Source organism: Neoarthrinium moseri (assembly GCF_022829205.1).
Source record: "Neoarthrinium moseri strain CBS 164.80 chromosome Unknown scaffold6_Wmoseri_CBS_16480, whole genome shotgun sequence".
Classification (NCBI taxonomy): Eukaryota; Fungi; Ascomycota; class Sordariomycetes; order Amphisphaeriales; family Apiosporaceae; genus Neoarthrinium; species Neoarthrinium moseri.
The window spans coordinates 826,265-851,982 of NW_026055120.1; the positions used below are offsets into that span (position 1 = coordinate 826,265).

General features: G+C 52.9%; 11 protein-coding genes across 11 annotated transcripts; 5 read left to right on the top strand and 6 right to left on the bottom strand.

Moving 5' to 3' along the window:
• Positions 1–15: 15 nt before the first annotated feature.
• On the bottom strand, positions 16–1,155 carry JN550_002839 (uncharacterized protein; the record flags this gene model as incomplete). The annotated part of the gene is made up of 1 exon (XM_049314178.1): positions 16–1,155. One exon carries the CDS (start codon positions 1,153–1,155, stop codon positions 16–18), a length of 1,140 nt encoding a protein of 379 aa, XP_049175364.1.
• Positions 1,156–1,984: 829 nt separating this feature from the next.
• JN550_002840 (uncharacterized protein) lies at positions 1,985–3,398 on the bottom strand (the record flags this gene model as incomplete). Its single annotated transcript, XM_049314179.1, has 4 exons — positions 1,985–2,409; positions 2,511–2,581; positions 2,645–3,147; positions 3,219–3,398. 4 exons carry the CDS (start codon positions 3,396–3,398, stop codon positions 1,985–1,987), a joined length of 1,179 nt encoding a protein of 392 aa, XP_049175365.1.
• Positions 3,399–5,213: 1,815 nt separating this feature from the next.
• JN550_002841 (uncharacterized protein) lies at positions 5,214–7,096 on the top strand (the record flags this gene model as incomplete). The annotated part of the gene is made up of 5 exons (XM_049314180.1): positions 5,214–5,463; positions 5,530–5,650; positions 5,708–6,073; positions 6,178–6,870; positions 6,931–7,096. 5 exons carry the CDS (start codon positions 5,214–5,216, stop codon positions 7,094–7,096), a joined length of 1,596 nt encoding a protein of 531 aa, XP_049175366.1.
• Positions 7,097–7,244: 148 nt separating this feature from the next.
• On the bottom strand, positions 7,245–8,189 carry JN550_002842 (uncharacterized protein; the record flags this gene model as incomplete). The annotated part of the gene is made up of 3 exons (XM_049314181.1): positions 7,245–7,848; positions 7,940–8,094; positions 8,145–8,189. 3 exons carry the CDS (start codon positions 8,187–8,189, stop codon positions 7,245–7,247), a joined length of 804 nt encoding a protein of 267 aa, XP_049175367.1.
• A 1,361-nt stretch (positions 8,190–9,550) lies between these two features.
• JN550_002843 (uncharacterized protein) lies at positions 9,551–10,294 on the bottom strand (the record flags this gene model as incomplete). Its single annotated transcript, XM_049314182.1, has 1 exon — positions 9,551–10,294. One exon carries the CDS (start codon positions 10,292–10,294, stop codon positions 9,551–9,553), a length of 744 nt encoding a protein of 247 aa, XP_049175368.1.
• A 1,522-nt stretch (positions 10,295–11,816) lies between these two features.
• Positions 11,817–13,022, bottom strand: JN550_002844 (uncharacterized protein; the record flags this gene model as incomplete). Its single annotated transcript, XM_049314183.1, has 1 exon — positions 11,817–13,022. One exon carries the CDS (start codon positions 13,020–13,022, stop codon positions 11,817–11,819), a length of 1,206 nt encoding a protein of 401 aa, XP_049175369.1.
• Positions 13,023–13,918: 896 nt separating this feature from the next.
• JN550_002845 (uncharacterized protein) lies at positions 13,919–14,762 on the top strand (the record flags this gene model as incomplete). Its single annotated transcript, XM_049314184.1, has 2 exons — positions 13,919–14,115; positions 14,171–14,762. The coding sequence occupies 2 exons, from the start codon at positions 13,919–13,921 to the stop codon at positions 14,760–14,762; spliced, it is 789 nt and encodes a 262-aa protein (XP_049175370.1).
• Positions 14,763–17,085: 2,323 nt separating this feature from the next.
• On the top strand, positions 17,086–18,087 carry JN550_002846 (uncharacterized protein; the record flags this gene model as incomplete). Its single annotated transcript, XM_049314185.1, has 1 exon — positions 17,086–18,087. One exon carries the CDS (start codon positions 17,086–17,088, stop codon positions 18,085–18,087), a length of 1,002 nt encoding a protein of 333 aa, XP_049175371.1.
• A 252-nt stretch (positions 18,088–18,339) lies between these two features.
• JN550_002847 (uncharacterized protein) lies at positions 18,340–19,156 on the bottom strand (the record flags this gene model as incomplete). Its single annotated transcript, XM_049314186.1, has 2 exons — positions 18,340–18,993; positions 19,052–19,156. The coding sequence occupies 2 exons, from the start codon at positions 19,154–19,156 to the stop codon at positions 18,340–18,342; spliced, it is 759 nt and encodes a 252-aa protein (XP_049175372.1).
• Positions 19,157–20,051: 895 nt separating this feature from the next.
• On the top strand, positions 20,052–21,305 carry JN550_002848 (uncharacterized protein; the record flags this gene model as incomplete). Its single annotated transcript, XM_049314187.1, has 5 exons — positions 20,052–20,100; positions 20,167–20,522; positions 20,575–20,639; positions 20,703–20,883; positions 20,949–21,305. The coding sequence occupies 5 exons, from the start codon at positions 20,052–20,054 to the stop codon at positions 21,303–21,305; spliced, it is 1,008 nt and encodes a 335-aa protein (XP_049175373.1).
• Positions 21,306–22,876: 1,571 nt separating this feature from the next.
• On the top strand, positions 22,877–24,505 carry JN550_002849 (uncharacterized protein; the record flags this gene model as incomplete). The annotated part of the gene is made up of 2 exons (XM_049314188.1): positions 22,877–23,395; positions 23,504–24,505. 2 exons carry the CDS (start codon positions 22,877–22,879, stop codon positions 24,503–24,505), a joined length of 1,521 nt encoding a protein of 506 aa, XP_049175374.1.
• Between the last annotated feature and the right edge of the window lie 1,213 nt (positions 24,506–25,718).

The following is a 25,718-nucleotide window of genomic DNA, read 5'->3' on the forward strand; positions in this document are numbered from 1 at the left end:
TCGAAGCCCCACCCTTCAGTAGTCTTTGGGGTAAATCTGAATCATCTCTGCCAACGTCTCCTCTTCCGGATCCTGGGGACGACCGATATCAACCCCGGGGCCGTGCAGAGGGTCCAGCAGCTCGGGGCGATGCGTCGTCGTCCTCCCGGGCAGCTCCACCGCGAGCCTGGCCTTGAATCCCGACATGGCTATGGCGCGACAGGCACAGCCGGCCATCATGGACTCGCGGCAGGCATCCACGTGCGGCATGCCGTCGTAGTTGGCCCACATGATCCGCCTCCAGAAGTCGCTGTCCGCCTGCCCCTTGCCGTAGTCGCCGTAGGTGCGCAGCAGCTGCACCCGGCGCATGTACTGCTGGATGATGGCGTAGCAGCAGTAGCCCGTCTCCCATTCCTCGGTGACGGTGGGGTGGTGTGAGAACCGCCATGTGCCCCTCTCCTCTGGAAGTATGGTGCCAGCACGGATGCATAGCTGGTTAAAGAAGTTGGCCACCTTGTTGTACCGCGCCGAACGGTCCTCAGCGGGCCCGTCGAGAGGATCAAAGAACTGGACACAAAAGACCTTCCTGTCGTAGTAGCGGTCCCTGTGAGGGTCCAGAGTGGCGTCAATCCGACAATAGCGTCCGCGCGGAACGAATACCGGCTCCTTGAGATCCTCGTTATAGGATATGAGGACTGCCCAGTGAGCATCACGGTCAGCACGGATGTCTTCCTCGTCGGTCTCATTGGGGCCCATGCGGATGACCCAGATCGATATTGGCCGAGTCCTGAAGCTCACAAAAGCGGGGTGTGTAAAGAATCGCTTCTCCCCATCACCTGTTTCCTCCATGACGGGATCAAGCCACTGTGTTCCCTCTATGAAGTTGTCGAGGTCAGGGTAAAAGAACCAGTTGATGTTATCAGGGCACGGGGACGAGACCATAGTCGGGTCATCCAGTTGGTTCCGCAGATAGCTGACTGCATATTGGAGACTAAGCGCAATCGCACCTCGTGTTCTCTCGAATTGGAGGTAGCTCAGGCCCCTGACCGGGCCTCCTATGGTATTCAGAATAGGATTCAACCGTTTTGCTGGCATAGGCGTAGTATCATATGTCAGGTCTTTGGTATTGGCAACCTTCGCCACCCGCGAAAAGCACGCGATTTGGTCGTCGTCCATGATGGAGACAGCCACGCCTGTGGGTTGCCGGTATCTCTAGTAGTTCCCACTTGATGGTAACCGATGTTGGCCCTCCTGAGGGCGATGGTAGAATAGCTTCCAGAACCCACGTTGAGCAAGGAAGGAAGAAGATGGTGGACTGTAGATGTGACAAGAAGATCTTTGTTCATAGTGGTTATGTTTCACTCAACGACATCATAGCAACAATCTCTAAGGAATGTTGTTGATGGGTGGTGGAATGCTAATTCTATCCTTGGAATCGTTCAACATTGCAGTCGGAGGGAGGTGTCTTGCATTATTCTTAGATTCGATATTTCCTGGATGATGCGAGCACGTGATTGTTATACAGTACTTTCCAAAATTCATGTACTATTATAATTCCGAGATGCTATGTTCCTTCCACGACCAACTTCAGTATTTTCCATTACGATGGTTCTGCAGCATGGATATTGGCATGACCAGATTAGCAACACCTAACGAATGGACGATCATTCAACAGAGTATATCGCACGAGTGGGCTTTGTCCGAAGGTGACCCTAGATCCATACTAATGCATCACAGGAGCTCTTTCCCGTGACTTTATACTGTAGGCAGGTGATCTCTTTAGCAACGGGGCAAGGGCTGTTATGTTAAGTTTCCGCATGTTTTCGCCTACTAGGTCGTGGCCCCACTCGACTCAGATTCGGATCAATCTCAATACGGACAACCGATTATCAACTGTCTTGCTTTATGTCTCAGTGTTCGCTTTATGATACGGGACTAGCAACCATGAATATCAGGGGTATATATGTGTCGTAAGTGAGCGTGTACCTCGCGTGAGAAAGACCTTCTATTTTCCATTTCCGTCGAGGAAACCTGTCGCATGCTTCGGACTGTGACTCAGCTCCACGGAATACGTGTAGTCGGCCCGGATCCCCTTCGCCTGCTTAGAGCTGCCGTGATCCTCCAACAGGTCCTTGTCGCTGGCGGCGTCCTGCAGCCTCTCCCAGTCGCCCTTGGCGTGGACCGACGCGTAGCTGCGGCCCTGGTCCGTCGGATTCCGGAACATCCCCTTGGACTTGCCGACTCGGTCCAGGGGCATGCTGCCGAATGTAATGATGGAACTCGAGGCGTTGAACGGCTCCGGCGATTTGCCTCCCGACAGGCCCGGCGCTCTGGTGCGCACGAAGAATAGTCGGATCATTGGGACCGATGAGGCAATGCAGGCAATCGCTGTTTCAATAGTTGAGAAGAGGACGATATGCCCTACCCAGTCTGTTGACACGAGTGCTTGTTAGCAAAACGAGGACTTCGGAGATAGAGAGGACTGACGGCTGACGAAGGAATGCCCAGGGTAAAGACGATTGGAGACTTACACATCAGGTCTTCTTGGGGTGTTGCGTAATGCGAGATAAACGGTGCGCGGCAAATCGTCATGATAGACGCCCTAGGTATCAGTCAGTTCCGTACATCTTCTCTCTTGCCTATTCTTCGCCTCAGAGTAACTCACAGGCTAGCAAAACTTAACAGCGCAAAGACACTAAGCTTTGCCCGCCTCTCCATCTGGATATTCCACAATATCATGCCGGGCAATACCACACACCCTAGGTCGGTGAGAAGCGTGCTCGCCGTTGCCGTGTGACTAAGTCCAATCATGACCTTCGTGTCCGCACAGCTGCCCTTGCCCTCGAGAATCAGGCTCACATCCCAGTTGGCCTCGATCGGCCGGCAATAGAGTAGAACGCCCACAAATGTGACTGTGAACGAGGCCCAGGTGATAGCGAGCAGCACCCGAACAGCAATGCGGAGGGAATCCTTGGCGCTGCCTATCCTCAGCAATGTGACACAAATCGACGACTTCAGTGTGGCGAGGCTGATGACATAGACAAGGATCCACACGGTGAAGAACTTGGGTGCTTCTTCCATCATCCAGGCGTTGAGCTTGGCGTTCACAGTGCCGACGCCCACGTGGGCGGCGTACACGGCAATGCCGACATCCGCAGCGTATGCGAGCTACCGGTCCCAGAACATTAGCTAAAGGATTCTTGTGATTGTAAACACGCCATAAGGACTGGTAAACTTACCGTTCCGATTACTACGAGTCCATCGTCGAGCCCAAACAGCCCATCGTCCAAACGCACGTATGTCCTCCCAGCAACCGCCAAAATTGAGAAAAACAGACACAATAGCGACACTACGACGATGGCCAGCGAAAGCCCTTCCGGCTGGACCTGCCGTGCGCTGGGGTCAATGATGTCGTTCATGGTCTCGTCAGCGTCCGATCACAAAATTCCGTAAAGCGCACCGTGGACGTCCAACTCCAAATTCATGCCCATATAATGGTGCGGTCGTTGACGGTTGTTGCTGAACAGTACCTGTTCATATAGTTGAACAGGGAACAGGGCAGTCGGTGATGTGCGAGGGTAGGCAGCAGATCCGAAGCTCCAGAAGATTGAAAAGTGAATTCAGTATGGGCTGGTCCGTCCTCGGGCCATTATCATCTCGCTGTCGTATACATAGGAAGAGTTGGACGGGCCTCGAGAGTAGGTTACTAAGGACCCGGGATCTGGGATTTAAACCACGTCGCTGGCAGCTGTGCAGACGAGGTTCCCTTTCCCAAGAAAATTTGAACAAATACAAAGGCAGGGTTTCTACTGGATCCGGATCGCGGGTGTCGCTAAGCGACTAGCGAAGCGGAGAGAGGTCTATTTTCTTATACAGCAGGCGTGCGGGAAACCCCTTGCCCTAGCTTGCACCTGATGTCGGCGTTTCTTGTCCAAGAGCCGCGTTAGTAGTGGTGGGCACTTGGCCACTAGCATGCAGCCAATTCTAGCCATTTGTGCTCGAAGATCTGGTGGCGATTGTCAACGTCGCCCGACATGAAGCCATGGGGTATAGTCTTGAGTCGTAGCGACTGAAGTATGATGTGCTCCGAACCATTCACTGACGCCGTTTGGTTGTCTTGAGGACTGGTTTCAGTCACCTTGTATGGATTGTGTCCATATCACCCAGTCCACTCTGTGACGCGGAATGGGGGAAAGTATACAGGGAATCAAATGAATAACCAGTGGTCCAACCCCTGGAGCTCACCGGCCCCAGCCGGCTGACAACCGAAATCACAGACGTTGGAGATCTTCATGACGATCTCCCCAAGAAGCAAAAGAAGACTCATGGAATTGCCACGCTGCTGGCAACGGCCTCCGCCTCGCTCCACCACGACATTGATCAAACAAGCTTGTTGATTGCCACAGCTTGACGTCGGCCGCCAATCAGACCGCCTCCCAAGCGTGGCCCCTTCATCACCGCTAGCGTTGAAGCTTGGTTTGAGGCTGCAGATTGGCTCAGGCGCGTATATTTATACTCCACTCCGGCCCAGCTGTCAGATGGACCCCGTCCCTCCACTTTCAAGGACCTAGACCAGGGGCCGAAGCCATAATTACGGAATTGATTGCCTTGAGCTGCTTTACTCGAAACCAGAAATCCTAGTTCCCACGCGACTTCGCAGCCAAGGCAGCGGAGCCGCCTCAACGGCTTTTACCATATATCCTTGTCCAAACCCATGCGGAGACGTTCCCGCGACTGTGTAAGAGGAGTGTCGCTCCGCCCGATGCGGCCTTGCTTCCGCTGCAGAAACGGCACCACTTGCCCTTGTTGCTTGGCTGCAGACGCCATTCTCTTGACAGGAAACGGTCGCTGCCTATCAAATGTCCTGGGTTCAACCTTGATACCGTTCGGGCAAGGTTGACGGAGACAGCCGCTGAACTTGTCTATTTCCGGTCCTATTAACGAGCCGCGAAAAGTCAGCATCTCGTTATTCCCTGTGTATTTCTCCGAGGCTGCATTCTATCATGGCTTCCGGCATTGCCTCGTTGACTTAGTTCATATCTGATTTCACGTCCCCTGGCTGTCAGCAAGCTCCTGTAGCTTCGCTCGCTTGTGACGTAAAACCTCGCTTCTACGTCTGGGCTGCTGCTGAGCATTTTCGCTCAGTGACCTCAGCGAGTTCCGAGCCGGCTCACCGAAACTTTGCCAAATCTCTAGGCTCTGGGACTGTGCGACAATCCACTGCCGTTATCACCATGGCCTTGACAGATGCCCTGCCGGCGTCCGTGTCAGAGCAGCTGACCGCCCGGAACGCTCTCATCCTGGTCGGCGCGTGGCTGGCGTACCAGCTCCTCCGTGCCGCATGGAATGTCTCGCCCATGCACCCGCTGAGCCGCATCCCCGGCCCGAAGCTGGCGGCCGCGACGTACTTGCCCGAGTTCTGGTACGACACCGTCAAGTTTGGGCGCTACACGCAGCAGATCCAAAAGATGCACGAAAAGTATGGTATGTATACACTCCCGAGCCGGCTCACTACACCAATGAACCCTTCAGAGCTGACACAGGTGATAGGCCCAATAGTAAGAATCAACCCTCATGAGGTGCATTGTGCCGACAGCAACTTCATCGATGAGGTCTACGCTGTCGGCGGCAGAAAGCGAGATAAGCCGCGCCACCAAGTCAGCGGTTCCGCGTAAGACAGACACCATGTATGCATACGCCAAGCGCAGACTACTAACGCAGGCACCAGCATGGAGCATTCGGGTTTTGCGACTTATGATCACGACTTGCACCGCCTCCGCCGCGGCCCGCTGGCCAAATTCTTTGCCCGTGGCCAAATTTCGAAGCTGGAGCCCGAGATCCACGCGCTGGTCCAGCGGCTGTGCGACAAGCTCCTGAAAGAAAGCGGACAGGGCAAGCCAATCGACGTGACCATGGCATACTCGTGCTTTACCTCCGATGCCATCTCGGACTACTGCTTTGGTGAGAGCTTCGGGTTCCTGGCCCAGGAAAGCTGGGAGCCCAACTACCGCGCGGCCCTGTATGCGTTCTTGCAGACTGTCTATGTGTTCCGGTATTTCCCGTTCCTGAAGCACGCATCCATGGCTGCCCCTTGGTAAGTTCCCTTTGTATATTCTGCCCTTTGTGCGGATGGTGGTGCCTCTTTGTGCAGTTGGCGGTGAAAACGGATAGGTCGGCCAGGCTAACAAGGCTGCTCAGGTTGACGCGTTTCATGTCCGAAGACATGGCCCTCCTGATCAAGACTTTGCAGACGGACATTCCGAACCAGGTGAAGAGTAGCAAAGCCGACCAAAATGCCGGCATCATCCGCGAGCGGCCCACGGTCTTTGGCTCGCTTCTCGAGTCCGACATGCCGGCCCATGAAAAGTCGCTTGCCCGCCTCACTGACGAGGCATCGGCCGTCCTCGGAGCCGGCACCGAGACCACCAGCTGGACCCTCTCCGTCATCACGTACCACCTCCTGACACAGCCTAAGCTGCTGGAGAAGCTGACGGCCGAGCTGCGCTCCGTGGTTGACGACCCGTTGAAGCTGCCCACCTGGACCACGCTCGAGAAGCTGCCGTACCTCGGCGCCGTTATCCAGGAGGGCCTGCGCCTCTCCTACGGAGTCTCGGCACGTACCTCACGTGTCCCCACCGAGGAGGACCTGCTCTACCGCGGTCAGTGGACACCGGTGGGCAGCAAGGCGCCCGTCGACGTCGAGTACGTGATCCCTCGGGGCTACGCCATCGGCATGTCGTCCAGCATCAGCCACCACGACGAGAGTGTCTGGCCGGACTCGCACTCCTTTATCCCTGAACGGTGGTTGGACGAGCAGATGCAGCGGAAGAAGGAGCTGGAGAGATGCATGCTGTCGTTCTCGAAGGGAAGCCGTGCGTGTCTCGGCATGAAGTAAGTCATAACCAACGATACCTGGCCGATCCGCTTATTCATGTGCTAACGTATACACAGCCTTGCGTTCTGCGAACTCTACCTCTCACTGACGGCATTGACGCTGCGGGTCCTGCCGCAAATGCGCCTATTCGAGACCACGGAGATCGATGTCAAGTATGATCACGACATGTTCGTGCCGCTGTCGCACGATGACAGCAAAGGTGTCCGTGTTACTGTTGTATAAATAGATGCCGAGATTGAAGTTCCATCAGGAGGTAATGCTGAAGACAAAGCGAAAGCCAGCTTCCTTTGTCGCTTTTAATACATAATTTAGCCAGTCGCACATATGGCAGCATGCGCTCTCAGCGCTTCGTGGTCGCATAAGTTTATCATTACATGGATCGCGCCCCTCTCAGTTCCTCGGATATCTTCAATGCTTCGATGTACTCGTCCCGCTCCATCCTGAGAATACGCGTCTGCTCCTGCAGCCCGTCGCACTCCTTGATCTTGGCCCGTAGTCTCCACACCAATTCCTCGCGGCTCAGCGTGTCGAAGATGGCATCGACCGGCCCTGGCGTGCTAAGGACGGCAGCGGGTGTAGGAGCCACCGTCGGCGGAGCGGGGGGCAGGTAATCTTCATGACTTCGTGACAGCTCGGCACTCTGAGCATACAAATGGTCCGGCTCAGGGGGGAATCGCGGGACCCCTTTCCGCTTCCGCGGCGGCCGGGGGACCTTGCTGAGATCACGCTGGGCGACGTGGCGCTCCTGCATGTCGTTGGGGCCGATCATTATGTTATGCGCGGTCTCCATGTGCCGCCTGTAGTTGTCGAAACGCCCGAACCCCCACAGCGCCCTCTGGCACGAGGATTGCCGGCAGAAATACTGCATCCCTACGCGGTGGCGCGTCCGCCGGTGCCGGCTCAGAGCGTCGACGCGGGAGAGGCCCTTGCCGCACTCGGGACATATGAAGTTCCCGGTCTTATGGCTGCCGCGTCTACCAAGTTAGGTACATCTATCAGTCCAGGCTTCATTAATCGTGTTGGGACGGTGTCTGGGGGGTTGTAGAAAGAGAGGCATGAACTTACTTCCATTTATTCTTCTCGTCGGGGTCCACGAAGGCGAAGGTAGCGTTGGTACGCCCGTGTTCCGTGGTTTCTTCATCTACATCACCTGCTGCTTCATATTGATCGTCGGCTTGAGGCGACTCGGGCCCCGTGCTGTAAGTCGACTCGCTTGCCAACTGCAAGTGGTGAGTTGGGTGAGGGAATAAACCGCGGAGCTTGCACTTACATCCAGAGCATCATCGTGATATTTAGCTTCTATCGGTGACAGCATAGCGAAGAAAGACGGTGTCTACACGTCCTTTGCGATTTGAAACTTGGTCCGCGGGGATCCGATGTCTTTTTCGGTCAGCATTAGAGGTGAAAGGCGGCGCGGTATTCACGTGGCGAATTTTGGTGTCCGAGGGGTGAAATTTGGTGTTTTGGTGTTAATCCCCGCCAAATTGGGTGGGACAGCCACCTGCGTCCACGTACTTTAGCGCCAAGTTTGTCCTAAAACAAATGACGTTGCCGGGTCTTTCTCCAGTGCCTTTGTGGTCTGGCCATTGTTCCGTTCCACCTCTTCAGCTCCCCGGTCCCCCTTTTCAGACGACTGAGGATTTAATTACAAGGCCCGAGTTGCTTGTGAAGGTCTAGGTCAATATTGTATGACTGCCCTATTGAGATGCGACTCGATGGTCTCATAAACGAATCAATCAGCGAGTAGGACACGAAAAGTGAGAACATTGAGTGAAACTCAAAACCATCCATGAGTGAGCCTTGAGATAGTATCGTTACGTGCATGTAATTAAAGTCGACGAATGAAATAGTGGTGCCTAGACAGAGCAGTTTCAATATGGATGCCTATGCACTGAATACAATTAGGCACGAATAGCAGCTGGTCACGTTTCTAGCTGTACGGGTGGTCTCGGGCAGAATGGAACCGGTCTGTGATCTCAAACAGGTATATGCTGTCGATCCATGCTTACTCACAGGATCGAGTTATATTCACGGGAGATCGTGGGGCGTGCAGCCGGAGTGATACCGTGGTGTGTTGCTGCTTGGTCAAGTGCCACGACAGGAATCCGAGGTGTTATGGAGGCTCACAACGATTTCGTCATGACAACAAAACTCATATCGGGATATGATTACACTATTTCATTCCATGTCCAGTAGGCCCTTTTGCTATCCGCGGTACATGATTGTCAAAACGTCATATGTGTACATGAGAGGAGACTTTGCGGATAGTCGCCGCCAGCCGGCATCCCCCTCGCCGGAAATCCTCCCCTTCCCCTCCTCCACGACGTCAATTTTATTCCATGGCCCTTCGAGGCCATGCTGTCCTGAACCAAAACTGGCTTTCCAATCCCCAACGCCCGGCTGATTCGTGAATGACTTTGAAATAAAGATGATGATACAGCGGATGGTCCCGCACTGCAGTAGAGGCCATTCCCCCCCAGGCCTGCGTACTTCTCGTACCGCGCCGATGTGTCCTTGGCGGCATGCTTCTCCTTATCCTTCCCAGGTCCTTGCACAGCATGCCGAATTCGCTGAAGAATAAATGTAGGCAAACAAAAGATGAGAACGGAAGACGGCATTGCCCGCCGATGCAAAACTGCTTTGGACACTTTCCTTTCCATGGTGCTTAGAAGACACTCAGGCATCAAACATGGCCTTTCCTTCTCTTCTCCGCAGCTCCCTCAGGGTCGCAACGACGCCGTTGGTGCGTAGGCGCTCTAGAACCAAGCGCATGCCGTCTCGCGACTTGGAAAGCTGGTCTTCGGTCTTGTTGGAGGCGATGGACTCGATGCTTCCCTGGATGCGCTTGGCACCCCAGCCTGTAACCCAGCTGCCGAACCTCCGTGGAGGAGCGTCCTCGGACTCGGCGGCCGCCTTCTCCTTCCGACTACCGAGGCTTGAGCGGTAGGAAAAAGTCGTGGTGACGTAGGTATTGGTTGGCATGGATCGGGGTAGACTAGGCGAGAGCGGCGACACTTCAACTCCTGGCTGGGCCGGCGGCGTCACCGAGTAGTGCTGCTGCTCGGTGACGCTGAGGACACCGGTGAAGTTGAGGTTGCGGCTCTGTGTCGTCATCCAGCCCTCGTTGATGTCGACGACGCTCTCCTCGAGCACGAAGCTCGACTTGTCGCCGCCGCCGCCGGTGATGGACGTCGGCAGCAGCTTTACGACGGCCGCGGGCATCCTCGACCGCTTCAGGTGGAGGCGTGTCGTGTGCAGGCGGCCGGTGTCCGGGTCGACATGGGAGGCGATGGTGTCGGTGGAGAGCACGTGGGCGGAGAAGGGGTTGAGCTGGGGCGAGTAGTAGCGGAGGAAGAAGGCGAGGGTGACGGTCGGGAAGGGGTGCGAGTAGCTGTGGTTGGTCGTGTGCGTGAGAACCATGGTGGCGGTTGTCGTTCGGCGGCGGTGCGGCCTCGCGTGGCGGATGGGAAGGGAGGACTCGTGGTCTCGAGGTTCGTGATGAATGTCAAATGGGGATATCCGTCGTGCTAACGAAGTCGAGAAGGGTATGAATACATGAGAGGCGTCCCCTCTTTTGGATGAACTGGGCCGTGTCAATGCAGAGGACTCGTCGGTCGCAGTCGATTACAGTCGGGCTGCGTGCTGAGACATGACAGGGCGACAGAGGTTTGGCGGAATCGTACGAGATGGACCGAAGATGGTCGGCGAGGAGAGCTGATGGGGTGATTCAGCAGTCGCCGGGATGCGTTCGATGTAACAGCAAGCCAGCAATCGAGGACGATGCAGCGTCCAGGTTGGCCTCCTCTACTCGACCGCAGGGCAACCTCGGACACAAATGATGTCGTACGACAGCGCCAACCGTCAAGCGTCTAGTTACGTCTGCAACTCTGGGCTCCTCCGCTGGACTGACGGTCTGGTCTGTACTACGACTACGAGTAACTTTCCACTGCGCTGCGACGGACATCGAACCCTGGGGAAAGAAAGTCGGCCCAGCCCAGCCGGCCCAGCCAGCCCAGCCCCAGCTCGCCAATCGCTCACCTCGACCTCAATTTTTGCCAGTTAATCCGAGCTCTCCGATTCGCGTACGCCGTGGCTTGGTCCATGATTGGCTGCCGGCGGATTACATCCGTCGATGCGGGGAAAAGAAATGGCTAACCCAAAGGCCCAGGGTCCCAAAGCTCGAGTGGCAACTTTCAGCACGGATGCGCATCACAAGCCAAAGCCCCAGTCCTGGCGTCGTAGTTAGTGCGGCATGGGTTGCACGTCAAGCACGTTATCAGATCCGCATCGCCAGAACTGTTAGCTAAGCATCCGCCCATGACTTGGACCGTCGAGTTGGCCCCCCGGAGACGTGGATGCAAGGTGGCACTCGCTTTGTTTTAGAGAAGCATCTAATGAGCATCACTTGCACTCAGAGCCGGAGCCAAAGAGACAAAGAGGGCGTGCAAAGCGATAACAACAACTAAGTTTTTTTTTTTTTTTTTTTTTTTTTTTTTTTTTTTTTTTTTGTTTGGAGTTCTGGATCGGCATTTCCAGTACTGCATTAGGGAAAAAAAAAAAAAAGTTATCGTCGGTACTTTACGCTATAAAACGTACCAACTGACATACCTTTAGCTAGCTCAACGCTATACATCATTATAAGGCACGGGATCATATAGTAGTCACGGAATTTTTGAAACGGAAGTATTTCGGGGTAAACCGATCTTTTATTAATTTTCTATCAAAGCCAAAGAAACAAAACCTTTTGCGCTTTTTCTTTTTTTTTTTTTTTCTTGGCTAGTTTAGCCTTTTTTGTGACCATTCCTTACACTTCATGTCACCTCACCGTGTGATGATCTTTGGGGAACAGGATCAATCCCAATGCATACCAAGCTCAACCACTGATGTGGGCGTTTGGGAAACATTGTCATATCGGAACGGGACTCACCTAGGAGCATCCAACTCAAGCTGAGGCCGGAGCAGGAGCCATGGGGTACGTGTCAATGGTGACGGGGTACGCCTTACCTTTCGTGGCCCACCACGCAGCAGCCTCGGCGATCTTCCTAACCGCATCCAGCTCGCCCTGGTGTCGGGGAGCGTAGATGAAGCAGGTGGTCTCGGGGACTGGGAAACGCTGCTTGCGGAAGTAGTGGTGCCACCACCGCCAAACAAACCAGTTGGTCGCAAGGGGGTGTCGCTCGCCATATCCAGTCTCGATCACAGTCCGTACATCCTCTGGGGATAGTACGAAATGTGCGCTGCCACCATCCAAAAGATGAATGTGTGCGATCTCGCCACCAAACTCTGCTGGAGTGCCTGGTTTGCCAGCCACCTCGTCGGCACCCAGCCTGCGTTTCAAGGCAGGCAGATGGCCTTCAAGGTAGGATTGGTCGATCGTCAACTGCTCTGGGAACTCGTTCGCGATGTCTTGTAGCATCTGGTTGAGGCGAAGGGCAGTGGAAGGCGAGGCCTTCTGGTCCGACTGCCGCTGAGGAGCGACACCCAACACAGTGGCACGGGGTCCATCACGCTTTGGCAGGCCAAACAAGCGGCCACGGTACGGGTCAGTGAGAGGTGGCACTCGCGGTGGAGAGAACACATCAATGAACAGTCGAGTCACCAGCTTCAGACGGAAGATGCGCCAGCAGCCCCACGCATTGGGGGGCGTACCACCACGACCAAGGTCCAGGTACGCATGGTAGTACCAGCGAACCGAGAAGATGATGTAGAGGGTGAGCAGGATCCAGAAGACAGGGGAGGGGGCAAGAACAACCCTGAAGAGGCTACAACAGAAGTCCCAGACGATGGGGCCAAAGACCCAGGGGCCTTTGAACCATGCGGTGACCAAGATGCTCCGAGCCAGGTTGAAGGCCTGTAACAGCCAGGGCCAAGCCATCTCGCTGAAGAACGTCAAGTAGCTGACAATCATGGTCGACAGAGCGGCAGCAACAATACCAACTGTGGGCTTAATCGTCAGCGGCCTGAAGATCGAGCCGCCAAAGACAAGCATCACAACTGCCAGCGCGTGGACCGTCTCGTAGAAAGCCGAGGACGTCACAGCTGCTGGGGCAGGGGTTGCCGGTTGAGCTTGAGGAGCGCTGGAGGAGGGGCGCCTGAAGAAAGACCAAGGGTCAAAGGAGCTGACCACGCTTTGCATTGGTCGTGTCATTTTCGTGTCTGTTTCTCAGTTGCTCAACTGTTGCTGTGCTGCCGAAAGAGAAGTGGGAGGATCGAGGGATGTTGGACCCCTATTTATACTCTGGGGCTCGGCGGCACTGTAATAACATATTGTTTGCTCTATCTGGCGAAAGAAAGCAGTTGTTACCCCTAAATCCTTGTGACACGAAGTAACAACGTATTATTTGTTTACATTGGCCTTGTTTACGAGATAACATGGGATTTTTAGAACAAGCTCACTGTAACTACTTTGCTCATTGCTTTGTTCTACTGATAACATTCGTATTGTTCTAGTCACTGTTGAGATACAACTCTTGGTTGTCTGTAACACAAGGGGCCCGAATCAGCGACTGACTGAAAGAACAGTAGAATGGGTTGGTATGAACCTCTTCGTTTGCAGATGGGCGACCTACTTCTATGGATTATGTATCGATGCAAAATCTTTACATAGGCACAAGACGGAAAAAAGATTCTGTGTGGCATTAATAGTCATCAATATAACCATTACCCAGGTCGGCTTTATTCCTGTTGAAATACACTGTCCCGGCTCTCACCGAGCCCCATTCAATCGAGATGCTTGGCTCTACAAGCAGTTATTGAAGGAATATAGTGTTATAGCGTGGACGTGATTGACCATTTCACATTTAAACTGCTAAAAACAACACGACTAACGCCTACAGTCCGATCTGGCCCATTATGGTATAGGTTCTTGATGAGTGGGCCTGACAAGCCGAAGGGCGCGCATCCTACGGGCTACCCCACCAGAGCTTACACCCCTCCAAACTACAGTCCATGATATATATACCCGTGCAACTCTTTGTATCACTGGGCGTTTTCATACAAATCGGCAATCGGGTCATTCAAGAGTTTCCCAGAGACATAGTCACCATGCCAACACCCAAGGCCTTCATATTTGATGTATTCGGGACTGTGGTCAACTGGCGCTTCAGTTTAGCCCGGGGTCTATCCGTCGCGGCTCAGACAGCTATCCAATTCCACGAGGCCAACAGGAGCGGCGATGCCAACGTTCTGACTCGCACCAAAGCACTGACGCATACAGACTGGGAATGGTTTGCGTATGAGTGGTGAGCAACACCATCATCAGAGCCTGCCCCACGCAGATTGCTAAACGCGAGGCAGGTACTCCCGATACATTGAGTTTGCTGCATCCGCCCAGCCAGGCGTGACCACCTTCATGCCGCAGGAGGAGGTGCACCGCCGGACACTCAGGTTGATGATCCCCAAGTGGCGCATGGACGGCCTCTGGACCCCCGAGCAGCTCGAGGAGCTGGTGCTGCTGTGGTACAAGCTGGACGCCTGGCCGGATTCCGCCGCCGCCATCGCGCGCCTGGCGAAGCACGGCCCTGTAATCACGCTGTCGGACGGCTCCATCAAGCTTCTCACGTCGCTAAACGAGAGGAACCAGCTCGGATTCACCAAGATATGGGGCTCGGACACCTGGGAGGCCTACAAGCCCGATCCCGCCGTGTACACCGGCGCAGTCCGAAAGCTGGGTTTGAAACCTGATGAGGTCGTGCTAGTTGCAGCTCACTTGGGCGATCTCTGGGGTGCTAAGAAATGCGGACTCAAAGCGTTCTACGTAGAGAGGGCATTCGAGGAGAGATGGTCTAAGGAGCAGATCGAGAAGGCGAAACAGGACGGCTGGGTTGATATCTGGATCCCATATGAAGAGGGAGGCTTGCGAGGTCTTGCTGATGCACTTGAGAAGTGAAGTCGGGCCCCTATACTTCCATCACATAACCTATTTTGCTCAGAGTTTCCGTAAATGTAGACTTCCGTTACTCCGTGGCGAGATGCATCCATGTCAGCGTTGGGCAGCTTTCACACTGTGTTGCACATCCACTGTACCAGCGGGGACAAAGTTGCTAACTGTCTGTACTCTTGTCTCAGTCCCCTATGTCTTTCAACTGTGCTTACCACACACCGTCTTAGGCACTTGCTACAAGCTAGCCACGTACCAAGGGACCTACCTTCCAAGAGACAAAGAACTAGTCCTTTGTCTCTGCATAGCGGATTTGGACAGCCGTTCACCGTCATCGGGCCTTTCCTCAACGAGCCAAGCGGTAACACTGGGGTGCCTCCTCTTCAATACGTCTCTCGCCACAATAGCTTCCTCTTCAGTCGGGAATGTCAATAGCATATGTACTCTCTTCCCATCAGGCGACTTCCAGTCTTCTTGGATCGTCTCAATACGGAACTGTGGGATCCTTGACGTAAAGAAAGTCATCCAAAAGGATACCGTCATCACCTCTGTATCACCGTGCAGTTTCAGGACACGCGAGGTCCCATCGGAGGCAGGGTTTGGTAGCGCATCGCGCCATTCTTTCCAAATCGCGCTTCTCAAAGCATGATCCGGGGCCTTGCCAAAATAGTTGGCTTCCGAAGCAACCGTATTCAAGCTTGCGTGGATTGACGGTTTACCAGGTGGAACTGGGTTCTCCAGCTGCCCATCTGAGACTGCACGTCGGGGCAAGTTGCTAAGATAAGCACGTTGTCTGTTCCGAGCACGACGTCGCCGAACTCGAGAAAGGGAAGCTCTATGGTTTTTGTCGCTCAAAGCCATTGGATCCGGCCACTGTTCCAGTCACAGGCCCAAAGCTCATCTAAGCTGGACTTAACAGCGTCATAACCTTCAAAGATTGTTGCTGTTGATGTATATATATGCATTAAAAGTATATGAAACACCTTCGCTTTCGCCTTTGTAGTTCCGAATCACAACGTCTGCCACGGAATCTATTGGGCGGAGGTCGCAAGACTTCGCCCAGTGGTCTGTCTGGATGCCCCTGGAAGTGATATTATACAGTACTGAAGCGCATGGTAGAGACTCCAAGCTGGATAAGCTAAGATAGATATGATGAAGACGTATCATCGAATAGTGTGGTTGGAGACCTATTTGAATGTGCAAGTTGCATAATGTTCAAGAAGGTAAAGAAGCTGTAGCATAACACGATTGCGCCATTATCAATAGTCTGTTTGTCATTTGTGTAAAGATGAACCGGTTGGACATGAGATGACGCAAGGTTGTTATGTGCTTATAGAGACATACTATAGGTACCTGAGAACCACAAGGCAGCTGAGAAGGACACACGGTCCTGACAGAATTATGGAAGATATGCAAGTCCACCTTATGAATGAATATGTTGCCTTCGTTGACTGATCAGCGCTGCCACCCTCTTTGCTTTACTTGCAGCTGAATAGTAGCTGATGACCACAGCGCCGGCTTGGACTCCCGCCCCGGCCCGCCCCCCAGGATGCCAGGCTGCATACTGCACTAGCAGTAATCAACCGGCCGACTACAAACACTAGTTGAAAACTCTAATTGGCAAGGCAACATTATGCTGCGCTTCTGTTGTTGGCTTTGACTAGGCATCTTGCAATACGCCCAATAAACCGCGCAGCCGCGATTGACACATTCTGAAGCCCTCAATGGGTAGACTCCACTCTAGGCATTGTGTCATATTTTCTTTTCATACGCCCTGGCCAATCGACAGTAAAGGGCGCTGCGTTAGCGCTATCCAAAATCCTGGGTATTGCCCGATACCTTCCGTTTGCAGACTGAAGCCCGCTGCGCCGTGCGCTAACTAAGTGACAAATATATTTAGCGGTTGCCGCTCGTTCTTTCACTGATCAGCTATATCTGCCGCGAGGAATCCACTGGATACCGTTGTAGATGATTGCTTTCAAGATCGCCAATCATTGCGCCTCCGGTGTAAGTTGAAAGGTTGCAGCAAGAATGGACACTGCACTCCAGCACTCTGATGATGTTATCTTGGCTATTTGGGAGTCCCAAGAACCAGATCCATGGAGCTTGCTTGGCGGAGCCTGTACCCTGCAACCGCGGAACCGGGAAAATGCGCTGTAGGATCCGGAACGCCTGCAAATGGCTACCAAATACCAGGGTCGCTTCGGTTGACCAGGGTCTGCATCCGGTGTATTGCAAAATGCAAAAATCCTGCAATGCTACGCCGTCACGTTCCTCTCAAAACAACCTTTATTATATAAGGCATTTGGACGCATGCAATTAGACGCCCAGGATGTCTGGCAACCTCACCGAGAGCAGCAACCCTCCCCTGGGGGAAGGAACAGGAACAGCAGCCCCCGTTCCTGACACCGCTAGCACGGCACGGGCCGCTACGGCTGCCGATCCAGCCATTCGCGGCAGCGCCGACATCAACATGGCCCCCGACCTGCCCAAGGAAAAGGTCCAGTTGCAGGGCGTCGAGCAGACTCTCCTGCCAATGGTGCTGTTCAAGGCCCGCGACACCCTGAGCCCAAACCCCATCTTGGGCGATCAGTGGGCGAAACCGCTACTTGATCAGTGCGATATCGATATGGATGCGAGCCACTTCAAGTTCACTACAGACCCCCGTTACGTAACGTGGATTGCCAATCGCTCCAAGCGTCTTGACCAGTGGACTCAAGAATTCCTCGACTCGCACGAGGAGCCCGTCACGGTCCTCCACCTCGCCTGCGGTCTGGACTGCCGTTACTTCAGAGTCAACAAGCCCTCCAACGTGCGATGGATTGAGCTGGACCAGCCGCTCGTGGTGGACCTGCGGAAACGGCTGATCATGCAGCCGCCCGGGGACTACACCCTGCGGACCTTGTCCGTCACAGATGACGGCTGGTTCCGTGACATTCCTGCTGATCGACCTACCATCATTGTTGCCGAGGGCTTGGTGATGTATTTGGAGCAGGAGAAGGGTGAGAAGCTGATACGGGACCTGGTCGATTACTTCAAGGGCCCCAACGGCCAAGGCCAATGCCAGCTTGTGTTTGACACCTTGGGCACGTTGTCCGTGCGTTTGACTTCGTACATCAAGGCGCTGAGGACGAGCAAGTCGGTTTTCAAGTGGGGTATTGATGAGCCCCAACAAATCGAGAGGCTTCATCCGCAGCTCAAGATGCGGGATCGAATTCTATGGCGCGAATTTATGGACAGCCACCCGCCATTCTTTGGCAAGTACGGAACTCTGGCGGCCTCCGTGATGCCGTCTTTCGAGAAGAACATTCAGTTCTGGAGATTCGAGTTCTGAGATGCACCAACGGTGGCATTTGCATGATCTCACTTGAGTGGCTTTCATTTAGCCTCTTAGTCTCTTCTTGAATAAGACCTACGTTCCACTAGTATATAGCAGTGAGCTGGATGGCTGCTGGAGCCAAGATGGTCGATGGATTACGACAGTAGAGCCTCATATAGAGTTTCAGACGTACATGTATAGAATAAGATGTGTATTACGCCGTGTATCAAAAATCAATCTCACTTGATGGTGTACCATTAAACCACTTTACGGCAGATGGATGCCACCATCGATAGGCAGAATCTGACCAGTGATATATCCAGCCCCTGGGCTCGCCAGAAACCTGATTGCCTCGGCCACCTCCCGGGGACTACCCTCACGTTTAATGTGAGCATTATTCATCAGTTTCCCAAAGACTGGACTACCCCTCATAGACATGTCGGTCGTGATCGGACCAGGCGCAACGACATTGGCGGTGATCCCCTTCGGCCCTAGTTCCTGGGCAATGCCCACCGTCATGGAATTCAATGCTCCCTTGGAAGCCCCATACACAGCTAGCCACTCGTGGCCGAGTTTAGCAATGATAGAGGACACGTTTATGATCCGTCCACCCTCCTTCATGTAGGGCAAAGCCGCCTGGATGAGCAGAAACGGTGCACGGACATTGATACCATAAACATCGTCCCACGCCTCGGTAGGTACATTGGAGATACCCTTATGAACTGGGGCCACGGCCGCATTGTTAACGAGTATATCGATCGTATTCGTATTAAATGCCTGAAGCGTTTTCTCAACGACTGTAGCCCCAAAGTCAGGCTCTGTAGCATCTGCACGGACTGCAACAGCGCTTGCTCCAAGCTCCTGTATTTTCGTGACGACTTCCTGTGCTGGCGTTTCCGAGGCGCTGTAATGTATCACGACCTGTGTTACGGTAAGCCAAGGAGACTGACTTCAGGGCTTCATCCATGCAGTTACTCACATTTGCGCCTTGCTCCGCCAGAGCTATCGCCGTCGCTGCACCGATGCCTAAGCTTTTGCCAGAACCAGTGACGATAGCAGTCTTCCCTGCAAACTGTTTATCCATCATAAGTTACTGAAGTAGGGTATATCATATGTATCTGCTTCAAACGTCTTCGGATCCACGATCTAGTTCGAAGGATCTGCCAAACATAACCTTCGCACATGGCGGCACAAGCCTGCCTTTATATGCTTTGCATCCAGGCTCGTACAACAAGAATTGATAATCACCGCGAATGAGAACCTCCATCCCTCGACATTGCCTAGTGGTCCCAACATCCAGGCTGGTGAATCTACAAGGTTGAGGGGGTCGACAGGAGCTCATGACAAATCGTCCAAGGCTACACCTTGGATGTGTCCAGAGCATATGCAATTAGACAGTCGCGATGTCATGACGAGTGTTTTGCGAAGAGTAGGGAGAACTTTCGCCCGCAGCTCTGTCACCAATCAATGGGACTGAGTACGGAGCATTCCGTCAGCAGCCTGCATAGTAAGGAATCGAGTGGAGCACTAATTGTAGACACCATTTCCCCAATCCGGTTAACTCCTGCTTTGTCATCCACTCACTTGAGATACGCGCCATCACCATTTCCCTAATCGGGCAACGCTAGTGTTCTTGCTTTCACTTTCCCCTGATCTTTTTGAGCTTACAATTGCATGAAAGAAATGCTTCTTCAACAGTGCTTAAGGAGCAAGCTCGTTAGCGGTGATGAGTAAGTGGCTCGGATGTTCAACCGTGGAGTATGATGGCGCTATTCAGACCGCGAACCGATGTCTATTTAATCCATCGTTTTTCTCTCATCTTGTCGAGCTAAAAGGTCTCATAAACCAAGTACAAGAGCTTATAGACAGATTACATTCACCTATCGACCACATAGGCAACATTTTGATCCTTCCATACGCAAACCACGTCTTACGTTTCCTCAGACAAACACCAGCAGTTTTTATCCGGCAAACGCACAATGGCAGCACCTTCAGTCCTAATTCTTGGAGCTACCGGTTTCATAGGTGGTGAGCAGTAACCTTGTTACATCGGTGACTTCAGTACCGGATACTGACCAGGAAATTAACTTAAAGCACCGCTCTCTCGGTTGCTCAAGAACGAGCATCCAGACTGGTCCGTTACAGCTTATGTACGTTCCGTAAAGGGGGCCACTGAAGATGCGCTCAAGGCAACTCTTGGAGGAGTCGATCACTTGGAAGTGGGCGACTTCAGTGAATTTAATAAGATCAAGCACTTAAGTGCTCAACATGATATTGTCATTAACTCTGGGAATTCCGCTACCGCCGAACCGGTGGCAGCGATCATCGCTGGTCTGCGTGAGCGGAAGGCACACGGAAGCAAGGGGAAATTGATACACATTAGTGGTGCGGGTAACTTTATCGACTTTGGCACCTCTGGAAATTTCAATCCCAGCAGTAAAGTGTGGAATGTCAGTCATTGTATTACCTCGGCGTGGTTTCCACAACTAACGGGCAACCTAGGATGATAACGAGGATGATATAAAACATATCAACAATGACATGTTCAATGGCCGGTCAGACGTTGCGTAAGTGTAAAAATGCAAGGTCAAGTTAGGCGAGAAGACGAGCCTAACCTTTCGTTCCTCTAGCGTTCTTGAAGCAGGTGCTACTGGAGACATCGACACGTATATCGCCTGTCCATCAGTCGTTTACGGAGGGAGCTCTACGGGCTCAAGCGGAGTTGGTGTTGGTTATTCTCTCATAACGGGCAATGCAAAATCACTTGGCTATGTGCCTTATGCAGGCGATGGTACGGCCATCCTCAGTACAGTATGAACATTTCCAATTCCCCCGCTCGTCTACGTTGAGAACTATCTAGTCTAATATTCGCGAAGACGCACGTGTCGGACCTGGTAGACTTCCTTGTTACCATCACGAATCGTGCCGCCGCACCGCAAGAAGCTGAAGGCACTGCATATTCCAGATATTATCTACTCGAGACTGGACGCGTGCAATGGAAAGCACTGGCAACCGAGTTTGCTCGCGTGCTACATCGCGAGGACCCTACTGCATTTCCAGCGTCGACGCCCCGGAATGTCACGCATGAGGAAGCAGGCGAGGGCGCACTAAGATACCTTATTACGTCGAATATGCTATTGGAAGGCCCAAGGGCTCGACGGGCCGGATTCGAACCCAAAGGTAAAAGCATACTCGAACAGATGAGCGACGATTTGAAGGGCATGTTTGTTTAAGGCTGTAAACTAATCGTCAAATAAAACGCATTGTCCCATTTTCTGACTCATACATTCCTACCCAGTAAGATGGTCTAGGAAACGCAACAAGTTAGCTTGATGTGAAGCTGCATTCAAGTCTCGGGCGTAGAGAGTCCATGGGAGACATGTGAAATTGAAACCATGTCTCGGGTCCGAACTGACAGTGCTTAGGATGCTCCGGAAATTCATTGTCTGTTTAGGGACGAGGCCCACGTGGCAGTATGCGGTATTATCAACGATATCCGCGAGGCAGATCTCTGTCGATTCTCAATGAGAGAAAGCGCATGTTCGCTGACCGTGAAGAGTGGGGTTACGTCAACTAACTGATTTTAGTGTAGTGAGTATTATCATCACCATCAGGAGGACCAAGACACCGCACAGCGCTAAGATATGCTCCAAATCCGTTTTATCAAGTATCTATCCATTTCAGAGAACTCATAGCAGTAGTGACTACTTGAATCCTTGAATCCCATTGGAGCGGCTCCTTCGGAGAACTGGGGTGGGTACTATCAACCCGGGGGCGGGGGTTTGAGTACCCGTGTACCTATGCATCCGTCCGGCATGATTTAAAGTTTATGAAAAAAAGGGCTGACGACGCATCTACTCAGGTTCCCGGGCCAATAAGGTTTCGTCCGTTCCTGGAAACCAATGTCTTTGTAGCATTTGTGCACTGTGGGAGTCTGAACCCTTGAATAATAACTCATACTCAAGGCTCGTGTTCTTTCGAGTCATTTCTGGATCCTATTTAACTTTCCAATCAATCCTTAGACCGCTATGTCCTGTTTCCGAACTCGAAATCGTAGTGGGGCCGCCAACTTCCATTTTGCCATTTGCGATCGTTGGATGCCCAAGCAAAGGTGAAATGGAGGCTCCCGATGCATGTGACATATCAGAGATCAAGGTAGTAGTGCTGAGTATGCGTAGTACGACACAACTGTGTCGTGTCTTTAACATTCAAGGTCCCATCGTACGATGAATATTGACTAGCGGAATTCTATATCTGGCTTCCAGCAGAATAGTGTGTGCTGATTGGGGGAAGCAAAGTCGGCAATCGAGAAAGCGACAGCGTCCCCGCCGGGTTAGATAACCCCGATCGGATGGGACGATGCAACCACAGGTTATCACCTTCTCAATTTGGCCCCGTCCTTTTCTGTGTTCGAAAGAGCACTTGTCACAGTATTTGCAGACCAGGAACTGGACGGGTCGCTTTGTTCCACCTCTGACGCCCTCGAACAGTAGCCTTACGTGTGTCACGAGGCGCTGGTGATGTAACGCTGCAGTGCCATTTTAACGGAGTTATGTATGCCGCGCTGCTAATGCACCCCGCATAATGCTAGGTAGTATCAATACGAAGATGTATACTTTTATCGATAATTACTAGAGGGAATTCTTGGCACCTCAGCTCCGACGCCTGATATCTTGAACCAAGAAAAGGAACGCTCGGACTGCTGGCCCAAGAGTATAAAGAGACAGGCCAAGACACCAGTGATCATTTCCGAACGCGTATAGGTGTACCTGAGCAGTCGTTACCCTGCCAAGAGTAACTAGACATGTTCCCACTCCCGAGCCTCGAACGCGCACGCGCTCTCGCCCTGGGCCTCATTGCCACAGGCTCCCTCGTCACCGCAGGGCCTTGTGACATATACTCCTCTGGCGGCACACCATGCGTCGCTGCACATAGCACCACTCGAGCTCTGTACAGCGCGTACACCGGCTCACTCTACCAGGTGAAACGCGGCTCTGACGGTGCAACGACCATAATCGCGCCAGTCTCTGCCGGCGGTGTTGCCAATGCCGCCACCCAAGACTCTTTCTGCGCTGGCACGACCTGCCTTATTACGATCATTTATGACCAATCCGGTCGCGGCAACCACCTGACCCAGGCTCCGCCCGGCGGCTTCAAGGGCCCGGAGTCCAATGGCTACGACAACCTGGCCAGCGCGACTGGCGCACCCGTCACATTAAACGGCAAGAAGGCGTATGGTGTCTTTATATCGCCTGGCACAGGCTACCGAAACAACGCCGCCAGCGGCATAGCTAAAGGCGATGCTGCGGAAGGAATGTACGCGGTATGAGACCCCCGAAGCTCCACCTTACCTCTCTGGTTCAATTTCAATGTTGTCGCGAGAATCTTCTTGTATCTTTACATTAAATGCTGACCCCGGGTTGTTGCACAGGTGCTCGACGGTACACATTATAACAGTGGCTGCTGCTTTGACTACGGCAACGCAGAGACTAGCAGTACAGATACGGGCAACGGCCATATGGAGGCCATCTACTTCGGAACCAACACTGTCTGGGGCTCTGGCTCTGGCAGCGGCCCCTGGGTTATGGCTGATCTGGAGAACGGTTTATTCTCTGGATCCAACTCTAAAAACAATGCAGGCGACCCGTCAGTTTCCTACCGGTTTCTGACGGCGCTCATCAAGGGAGGCCCAAATAAATGGGCGATCCGCGGCGCCAATGCCGCATCCGGCTCACTGTCGACCTATTATAATGGTGCTCGCCCAAGTGTCTCTGGGTACAACCCAATGAGCAAGGAAGGCGCCATAATTCTCGGCATCGGCGGCGATAACAGCGTCGGCGCTCAAGGCACGTTTTATGAGGGCGTAATGACCTCCGGATATCCATCCGATGCCACCGAGAACTCGGTACAGGCCGATATTGTAGCTGCCAAATATGCGGTGGGATCTCAGACCAGTGGCCCGGCGCTCACAGTCGGTTCCTCGGTCTCGCTACGGGCCACCACTTCCGGCTTCAACACTCGCTATATCGCACACTCGGGCTCCACTGTCAACACCCAAGAAGTGTCGTCATCCAGCTCGACCGCTCTCAAGCAGCAAGCCAGCTGGACGGTTCGCGCTGGCCTTGCCAACAGCGCCTGTGTTTCATTTGAGTCCAAGGATACTGCCGGCAGCTACCTACGGCACTATGATTTCACGCTTCAACTCAATTCCAACGACGGTTCCAAGCAGTTCCGGGAAGATGCCACATTCTGCCCACAGGCAGGACTCAACGGCCAGGGCAACTCCCTCCAATCCTGGAGCTACCCTACCCGCTATTTCCGCCACTACAGCAACGTGGTGCATGCTGCGAGCAATGGCGGCGTTCACACATTCGATGCCACTTCCTCGTTCAACGACGATGTAAGCTGGGTGGTCGGCGCCAGCTTTGCCTAAATCTGATTGTGGACCTGACTGTGGACTCATTCTCTACTTGCCCCGATGCAGATATTGGAGAACTTATCTTGCTTGAGGAGCCTTTCTACCGGGATACGCTGATATTTTGGGATATTGCATTCAAGTTTCACACGAGGGCCTCTCTCGGGATCATTGTACATACAGGATATAGTATTTTTCTAGACGCGGAAGTGGCCACTTCCCGTCCAATAACGACCCAAGTTGTTAAAATTTTAAGCACGGTCTCAGCTCTGACAAAGTCCCAGGTGATGCATGGCGCAAAACTAATGACTACTATAGTTCTAATGTCCTCACAAACCATGCTGAGGGTCCTGTGTTGGCAAATCGTCTTTGAAATTCCACCTACTTGCAGACACCTACACTACATGCGCGCAACCATAGTCTTTGGTTGCTAACAAAGTTATTACTATATCAGGAGGCTCGCATAATCTCGACATCTTCTATCGGGAACCTTCTCACGAAGTTCACTAACTCTGCCTCATCTGAGTGAATCAAGGAGATGGTACCCATCCTTTTAAATGTGCCATATTCGTTGCAACCAAGAATAAGTCCACAAGCTCGCCAACCCCCCAGCGCTGCAAGCTGGGCGGCAACCCAAATACAAATGACCTCAGTTCCAGGGTCCTCCATAGTGTCGAATATTGCAATCGGCGTGTTTAGGGAAGGGTGATGATGTTCTCCAAACGGGCAGCCATATAGTAGAAAGACTCTACAGAGTACCGATTGTCCGATAAGATGGAAATTCTTGCGGCACTGATGGGCCCCCGTAACGTCAAAGTCCCTTTTTCGATCTGGCCAGTTTCGTCATCTCCCACAAAGCGCATGTGGGCGGATATTAACGAGGCGAAATAAGTGCCTAACTCCGAAATACTTGGCGACGGATATCGCATGTCGAAAAGTCTTTGGTAGACTGGTAAGTAGTTGTGGCTCTCGCAATTGAGCATCAGTAGACTTCATGAGGCGAAGGGCCTTGAATGCTGGCTTACGGTCCCAGCAATAGCTTAAAGCAACATATGGTGCACTTTGAATTTATTCGATGCCATTCACAAGCCGACAAGTCTGGGGGTTTTTTGTATAGTCCAACTCAAGCAAGCCGGAAGGCTTATAACTGTGATTTATGCCTGGCCACTGACAACTTTGCTGATGCTGGAAGCATGTACTCGCCCACGTATTTACAAGCGCAAGTGTCAGC